Source organism: Montipora foliosa, chromosome 14 (assembly GCF_036669935.1).
Source record: "Montipora foliosa isolate CH-2021 chromosome 14, ASM3666993v2, whole genome shotgun sequence".
Taxonomy (NCBI): domain Eukaryota; kingdom Metazoa; phylum Cnidaria; class Anthozoa; order Scleractinia; family Acroporidae; genus Montipora; species Montipora foliosa.
This window is the reverse complement of record NC_090882.1, coordinates 17,321,787-17,330,592: the sequence shown is the minus strand read 5'-3', so window position 1 is coordinate 17,330,592 and position 8,806 is coordinate 17,321,787. Positions and strand designations below refer to the sequence as shown.

Sequence of the window (8,806 nt, the reverse complement as noted above, 5' to 3'; positions counted from 1 at the left end):
TGTCATTCTTGATGTGAGTGAGGCCGTGGGAACATAGAAAAGAAACTAACTGCGGCTTGAGAGGAATGTGTACGAAGAACTTTTCACCGTTTGGAAATGGTATGTGGTCACTGATGGTTGAGCGGAGGGGAAGATGTTTCAACAGAGTTCTACCCGAGAAGCTTTAGAGACATAGGATTAAAGTACAAAATGAGTGGTCTTACAGTTTCAAAAATATGAAAGACGAGTTTTGTCAAACATGCAACCGAAAATTACTTCCATCGTCACACAGCTAAGGGTCAACTGAAAAAGCTGGAAGAGCCAGAACTAGATTCAGTGCAACTGCTGATAAAAAGCAGACCTTCAGTAACTTACATGGCAAAGCTGGATACTTCGAGGTAGTGTTAAGACTTGCGCGCTTGGCCAAGAAGAAAATAAGAATGTCACACGCTTGCGAGGCAGTTCAATGTAAACATGTAATGCTTTGTTGTTTCAAATTTCATGCTCGTAAAGCAAAATTGTATGGTTTATAAATACCAGTGTAGTATCTACAAATTGCTCACTCCAATGATAAGTTGAGTTTTTATCCCTTGTTGTTGTTTTGGTTGACGTAAATTCAAAGACAATTTTTCTGTGAAAATTATATGAATTGTCAACATAGCAGTAATTTCATTATCATAATGTCAGTTGTGGAGAACAAATAAAAAGTTACTATTTTCATTTAGTAATTAAAATGATTTCAAGTACAGTAATGTTGCAAATAAATGTAAAAGAAAACATTTCACATATCTTTTCGTTTGTTCTTATCGGTCATTTTGAAACATCAAAGGCAGGACAAAACGTTTTCAATATGTGTGAAACTGTAAGACCACTCATTTTGTACTTTAATTCCTGTATCTCTAAAATGTCCCAGTTAGAACTCCGCTCAACCATCAGTGACCACATATCATTTCCAAATGGTGGTCAAGCTCTTCATACACATTCATCTCATGCTGCAGTCTGTTTCTTTATTTTCCCACGGCCTCACTCACATCAAGAATGACATGTCACAAATCATGGCACTCCAAATGGTCATGTGAGCATGTCGAATCTCAAATGCGATCAATCATTTTTTTCGGGGTGCAAACAGTTTAGTGATTTCGGTAATAACTGAAAATCAAGAACAGTAGCACACAAGTTACGTGTGTGTTTATGACACAACCATTAATAAATTGGCCAAGGGAATGGTAGACCTCCATTGAATGGAAGGCAGATTCTCAATTCTTCTATAATTTTTACTCAGTCAGCAAATTACCATTGGCCCTCATTGCTCCTATTTCCATTTCTTGTAAAAGTTGTAACACAACACATTGTTTTATTATCATTGTACCAAAATGTAAAAGTAAGAACCCATCTCATAAGGTAAAGGGCAAGCCTATTACAGAATTAAACTCCCAGCAAACTGCAGAACTGTCACAATGCACAGATGTCAAATGCAACTTTTAATTTCGGAATACAATGAGATAGGTCAAACATTCTCGACAGAGGAATGACTGTTGTTACAGAACTGTTTTCCAGGGTGCAATTCAAATGTTCAGAAGTATTAAAGCCATTATATTGAATAAGATAAGCCACGCTGTTCCAAAATAATGCCATTAACAAACGTTCTACATAATTAATTTACTTGCTAGTCAAGCTGAAACAGGGTGTTGTTTATGTTTCTGCTAAGATTCTGTTGTCTTCGATAAAGCCAGTAAATGATGTGGTTCACATGATAACGTGCATCTTAAGATCAGCATTCTTATCTTATGGGGCATAGTAAAGGCCTTCATGTCTGATCACAAATGTACAGCATCTTCAAGGTTACAGTGGGTCACCCCTGCAGTCAGATGTTCATCTACTTAGATCTGGCGCGCATCTTTCTTCTTTTCCGCTTCAGTCTGTTAGAAAACATACAATTTTAGAGCATACCAACAAAAACAAATTAACTATCACAGTTTGGCACTGCACAGCGACTTGACGGCATTTTTTTTACATGTAGTTCAACATGGCAGAGTAGTGTATGAAATAGATCAACTAGTTAAAAAGAGCTTATTTCACCCTGCATTTCCATATCAAAATTAGCCATGTGAAGTTTTCGTCATGAGCCTCTGACGTCACTACCAGTAATTTGCAAACAAGCCTCCAGGCTTGTTTGGTCACAGGGCCAAGTAATGGCGGCCGTGAAATCACGAACAAAACGGTCGGGGAAAAAGTACTTCCAATCTTCGTAACGCACTGAAATTTCGTAAGGTGAGTAAGAAAGTCCTATTCTACCCAAAAATGTAAAAAGATTGAATATAAAAATTTTCGTCCAAGGGGCACGTTAAGTCACTGTGGTTTCCACGTCGGCTGTACAGCTATCTTCACTCCATAATACAGAGTAGATTAAAATCTTTTAAAAAGAAAAAAATGGCAGAATCTTTACCTTCGCATACGCTTCTTCCTCCACTGAAATAAAAGGGAAAGCAAAAACACACGATTAGGCGAGGTTTCTCAAACGATACCTTGATGTAGCACGAAATATCTTTCTCTGACATACACGATACAATATGGGTAAGAAAAATAGATACCTTGTCTCTCATATTGATGTCCTCTAGTTCACTATTATCAGGGCAAAGAGATGCAAGGGATAGTTAGCATCGATGGCAAAGAAAGGACGTGATAATCACGGATTTGTGACCTGAGGTTGAATACAAACCTGCAAACATGGAGGACGAAGGAAAGAGGGCTTTTCAAGGCAAGATATCCCGTATGTAGCCTCCTCAAAACCTTAGTTGCCAGGTTTCTCTCTGTCTTTTATTACTTTCTTGAGTGTTCACAGGTATCCCAAGGTCCCATTAATGGCGCTGGTTGGCCAGAAAAGTACATATGATAATTAATATTTTTTAAATCGCATGTGATAGCTGCACACGGGGATTGATAAGGAAAAAACAGGAATTAAACAGCGATGAAGTTTTAATCCTCTGTTATAAACTGGGTGAATGAAGGAAAAAAGTTACGCATCGAGAATTCAAAGCCGAGGTTTTGTTCATTGATTGATCATCAGTCGCTTTATGTTGCCGCATTACGGGGTCCACTCACAAAAGGTTCACATCGAGTGGGCAGAGTTGCAACACGCATTCAGTCAGGGATTCAAACTTGACCCTGTAAACCCAGCGTTTGTAGAAGGTCCTTCGTTTAACTGGGGCCCGACGTTTTCTGTCTTTCTTTAAGGTTGATTTTCTTGATTACCCATTCTCCAAGCCTCTAGCCTGCGTATCTGGCAGTTCGTTTGAGCGTGCAAGAGTTCGAGCGGCCAAGGCCCGAAAGCGAGAGGCGAAAGTGAGAAGGCAAGAAAGTTGTTCTTCCTCGCCCCAGCTTTCGCGCCGAAACCCAGGAATATTTCACCGCAACAAAGTGTCCCTGATTCTTCTACTGGGATCATCACAGCTGTTATAACGTTGTGCGTATCGTAACAAACGGCATTGTCGCCAAAGTCCTTGTCGTTTGCATTGGCTAATTGTTTGCCGGAATCTTCATTAACAATAACCTTTATCGTGGATGTTTATCTCTACGTCCTCCGTTCTAGTTTTCCGCAGTAGTGCTATTTAAAACAATTTTAGCATTTTCAACTACTCAAAGCAAAGGCTCCGGATCTAGCAAATTTGCATGAGAGAAATAGTAAAGCAAGGACATCTGTACGGCTGAAGTTTACTCTAAAACTATTTTATAATTTCAATATTTAGCCCGTCTTCTTCAGCGTGTGAAACGATTAACCGTTAGAATTTGGAATCCAAACCATCAGAAAAAAATATAACGGACACCTGGTGTTGGTTTCTGTCGTTTTCAGTCAAGTTGACTCAAAATACCTCTCTAAGACGGACAACGGACACTTTAATAAATGCTTTATGTAGTGAAACTGAAATCTTCAAAACGGAACTGATGTTGTTGCTCCACATGACAGTAAACTGCAATTTGGGGAAGCAAATTACACAAACAAATACAGTACGTGTCTCCTTATACATGTATACAAAAAGCAAACGTTTATTTGGCAGCTGGTATCTTGTCGGCTTAATACAAGTTAAAATTGAATCTATTACATCGTCATTTTCTCATTTTCATCATTTAGTACACCTCGTGGAGAGAAAAAAAGACTGAGACTGTCCTTTTAACCGCGAGGACTTTAAATGTACCCACCAAAAATAAATCCATTATAACGGATTAATTTTCGCATGCTTAAGTGCTTACAGTACTGTATAACAGTTTGTTTTGCAGTTAAAACAAAGTAATTACTATATTTTTACTATTTTGTAGTCTTGTTCCAGTTCGCTGATTGGATGCTGTTACGCTTTTAGACCGCTATGCCGTGAACTTTTGCTTAACGTGAACTTTTAATTCCTCAATGAGAACATGATTCCACTTTCCTATTACATTGTTTCAGTTTTAACTGTTTTGCACAAGTGCAAATAGGTTCAAGTGCAAATAGGTTCAGCTGTATTTGTTTATAAGTACTGGTGTCATGTTACTTGAACCTATAAACAAAGGCAAACATGCTTCAGCTCTTCTAGTTTATTCTGTTGCAACGTGCAATTTACTTAATTCAGACTCAGTCTAAATTTGAATTCCACGCACGAAGGACATCTCCGTTTCATTTTCTTTTTCGTGGGCTTGTTACATAATGTGCGATATATATTTTTCGAACAAAACTGTTTTTACTTATTATGACTGTAGGTTACATTATTCGTTAACTGCAGCTAAGTGCTTTGTCTAACTCAGTGGCAGCTTCTTTGCCCACCTTTCATTCTAATTGTTATGTTAACAGTAAACTCTGGCATTAAGTGATGGGTTTATCTTCAGTACATCATGCAGTAAACAAACTCAGTAGTTATTGTAAATTTGGCTACGTACCCGAAAATAGACGAAATCGCCAGAGTTCCTTCTACGTTACACGCATAATAATATACATGAAAAAATTACTCGATTCTGATTGGCTGAGAGCAGTGCAGTTCAAGTCTAACACTGTGCAAAAAGTGTAATACCAGTGCAAATTACACTTCGAAGTCCTGGATTATGATTGGCTAATAAACAATAGGGTTTGGTCAGAACCAATCAAATCTTTTGTTTTTAAATAAAGCGCACGCCCTGGATGCTGCAATTTTTGGCGCAATTTTTCCCTTATTAAGTGATACGCGTGCGTTTCTCCTGCTAAACCATCTCGGATTTTTTCATGTGTAAATAATAAATCAGCACTTTTAATTTTTTTCAAAGACTACAAATTTTGGTCGTCTTTGAAATAATTTACTCGTGCTTATTAATTCCAAATTGCACTCGAAATCATGTGATTACCTACCTACATACATACATACATACATACATACATAACTTTATTTATTAAAGCAGGCCAAGAGGAAAGAAGCAACTTTACAGCTGACGTGTATACAAATTTTGATTAAGTCAAATTAAATTAGCTTGCCTTTCACACTACCTGCTGCTGTGCGATATAAGGATCAAACTAAACAAAGTTCTGCTCATTACTGAATGTTGCAGGATGAATTGCGGGGTGGGGGAGGGGGTGGAGGAGCTCTTCCCGGCAGCCCTCGCGCCATTCTTTGTAGACGACTCTGGAATGACCTCAGAGGCACTAGGTAACTGTATTCCAACCACAATCTGGTAAAAAGCATAACCTTAGCAACTCTCTTTCGCTCTCCTCCAATCAGGATGTTGTCTGTGACAGCAAACATGTGCGAGACTTCATTCAGCTCGTAAAATTTATTACTGCCGCCTCCGATGTCCTCGCTCGGGAAGAACACCTTGCCAATCAACTCGTCCGGGCTGAGTAGAATAACCAATGCCAACAGGGCGTCGGTTTCTGCTTCGGTCAATGAAGAGAAATTCCCATAGTCCCGCAGCCTTCTCAAGTTCGGGTCATTTAACTGTATGACCAGTGCCACACAGTCGAGGTAATACATCAGTTTTGCTTTCGGGTCCTCCGGCACTGAAATTTCGCTTCCAAAATCTTTGACTCGAACTCTTTGTCCCACAAATGCGGCCATTTTGTCTTCTTAACTGAAACTGAAAAGAACTATCGCCTTAATTTCGCTAATTATTGATTTATGTAAGCGAGCAGTTTGTTATACACGTATTTGCTTCTGATCCTCCGAAATTGTTAGCATCTCTAATGCACTTGAAAGTTTGTTGTTCTTAACTCAATAACAAGGGATAACTTTTCCAATGCCCAAAAAACTCTGACAGATGTGACGTTTCATCAACGAAGACTCTGATTTCCATCTTTACTGAACTTATTAACCTGAATTTCTCAGGCGTTCTGAATAGAAATTTTGTCGTCGACCGAAATGTTGGCCAATACTTCGAGTTTTTGGAATCTATTTGATGCGTTGAGCGTACCATCTCGCGAGCAAGCATGAAACCTGGTGTCCACGCATTCCCTCATGCAAAGGACGTCAAAATTCACTTTGCCTTGTTCTTTTGGCTTATTAATTGTCAAGGATCACTAATTCAAGCACTTTTTTCCTTTCCGCAGCAGCTGTATCAGAGCGATAAATTGTTTCTTATTCAATCTACCGAGACTTAATTGTAATAAAATTTCAAGACAAGAAAAAGAAAACAGTCACGCTCGCACGCACACACAGTCAGTCCGACCAGAAAGGAAAAGCACACCTGACTTAGCCTTTAATTATTAAAGCCAACTCGTTCACGGCTCACACGCGATACAAATGGAACTCATAAGTGACAATCTCCCAGCTGGCTCATGGCCCAGCTGGTGTAGTAGTTCAGCAAATCGCATGGTTGTATGAGTTCGTACCCCTTTCAAGCCTGGAGTTATCCGAGCTTTCTTTGCCACTACTTAAGTCCCTACTTAATAGCGATGATTTCCAACTCTCATGACTTAGCCTTTATTCCATTTTTCACGGTTTACGTTTCCCTTTGGTTGCTCAGTGGACTCTCTGAGTCTGACGAATGCATTAAGTCGAAACCAACGCAAAATGTGTAGGTAAATTTCTAAATTTGGAGCTACACAATAATAAGTAATAAGTGTCGCTAGTCGCCGTAGCCAACAAGGTCAAACCGAAAGCATACTGTGGCGCCTCTAGCAGCCGCTATACGGTTCATGTATGACCTTGCAGCACAGTTTACAGCCAGCTGGAGTCAGCTGTATGCTGGTTTTTGCGCAAAGAGAGCAGGGACAACATCAAAGCCATTTCCCCTCCAATTCATTGCCTCGTAACTGATAACTTCTGAGCGTTAACATTAGAGAGTTAAATGACAATGAATCTAACACCATGATATGTATAAATTCAAACCTACTATTAGAATTCTTCTCCGAAATGCTGTGCAAATTAAACTCCTCAACGGCGGAAAGGACGGAACAAAGACGGAAGTTACCTTTAAAAGTGAAAGTAACATGAGACCGAGGTCAGAGGCGTGGTCAGTTGGTCATGTTTGTCACGTTTTCATTTCGACGGTAAAAAATGTAAAGATTCTCCACTTTCTCAAATCCCATAATACACCTCTTTTACCTCCCCATCCCTCTCCCCCAAAACAAAAAATTGTATAGGCATTGTTTTCGATTTCTTATGGGGAAATTTCATGTCCCAGGAGAAATTGCAAGCAATGATTATTCAATCTTTCTTTTTTTTGGGGGGGGGGGGGGGGGGGGGGGTGGTGGGGTAAGAGAGGTGTTTATTTGCGTTTGCCCACCAAGGAGGTCTTAACCAGTCCATAGTAATTGATAAGTATTTCGGAACTGCTTGAAATATCTATGCTCTTTATTGATGATTTCCAAATTCCCTTTCGGAATACCTACGAACAGAATTACTTCCTAGAAGAAAAAAAAAAAAGAAATACTCCGAGATAAACGGCCTGAGTTTTCTTACATGAATTCGTCGATCCCACTACGAATGTTCTAAAACGTTTCACGTTTCTGCTTTGAGTCTGGAAGAGTCTTAAGTCTTAAGTCTGGAAGAATCTTAGATCGATGGCAAGATCTGGTTGTCGACCGACCACTCTGGAGAAGAACCATTGGAAATGTTTGTGGAATTGTGAATGCAAATCGAATTGCAACTTACCAACGACAAAAGGAGCACCCAGCTCGAAAGAAAGCTATAAGTGGAAATTGATTAAATTGAATTTACTTTATTATGTACATTCTAGTGTTTCACCCGTATCGGGTCTAGGCGTATTATATATATTTCTGCTTTGAGCGTCGGTCCAACTCCTTCTCATTTTCAACGCGAGTGAACTCTTCAATAATAATGTAATCCGGCAAGTCATACTGTGCAGATTTATTACTATTCTGCAAAATAATTTATTCATTGCAGGCTGGTCATGAATTACTGCACGCTGGCAACAAGTGCAGTACTTACACTCTTTTTCAGCAATAATTTGGTAGGCAATGGCGAGCTGATCAAGGGAAGTCTGTATCCCACAGAACGACTGCCAACTGGGAGATTCAGCACGTCCCCTGTTGTAAAAGTCAATCAAAACAAAACTATCCCAGCGTCAAGGGAATTGTGTTACTTTTCACGGAAAAAAACCCGTTCCTTAAGATAAATTTAAATAAATCAGAGAGGATCAAAGCGTTTATATTTTTGTGCAGTCTGACGTAAAAAAAGTAATAGGATTTCTTTCCCGAGTATTTAAATGATGAATAATTAACAATTATTCCATGAGCGCGCGTTGGATATGAGATGATAGATAGCCAACGAGGCGCGTAAAACGCCCCCAAAATATAGAAAACTAGACTACAATAAAAACAAAAAGGCCCAAAAACTCACGCATATGCTTGCCGTGTTTGTAGATCATGGTA

At 39.3% G+C, this 8,806-nt stretch overlaps 1 protein-coding gene and 1 long non-coding RNA gene across 2 annotated transcripts; both read right to left on the bottom strand.

The window, feature by feature from the left end:
- Positions 1–1,443: 1,443 nt before the first annotated feature.
- Positions 1,444–2,774, bottom strand: LOC137984731 (uncharacterized). The gene is made up of 4 exons (XR_011119159.1): positions 2,699–2,774; positions 2,571–2,601; positions 2,426–2,448; positions 1,444–1,898 (listed from the first exon to the last, which is right to left on the bottom strand). It is a non-coding gene; the product is annotated as an uncharacterized lncRNA (long non-coding RNA).
- Positions 2,775–5,358: 2,584 nt separating this feature from the next.
- LOC137984628 (uncharacterized) lies at positions 5,359–7,430 on the bottom strand. Its single transcript, XM_068831830.1, has 2 exons — positions 7,306–7,430; positions 5,359–6,051 (listed from the first exon to the last, which is right to left on the bottom strand). The coding sequence occupies exon 2, from the start codon at positions 6,030–6,032 to the stop codon at positions 5,511–5,513; it is 522 nt and encodes a 173-aa protein (XP_068687931.1). The 5' UTR covers positions 6,033–6,051; positions 7,306–7,430; the 3' UTR covers positions 5,359–5,510.
- Between the last annotated feature and the right edge of the window lie 1,376 nt (positions 7,431–8,806).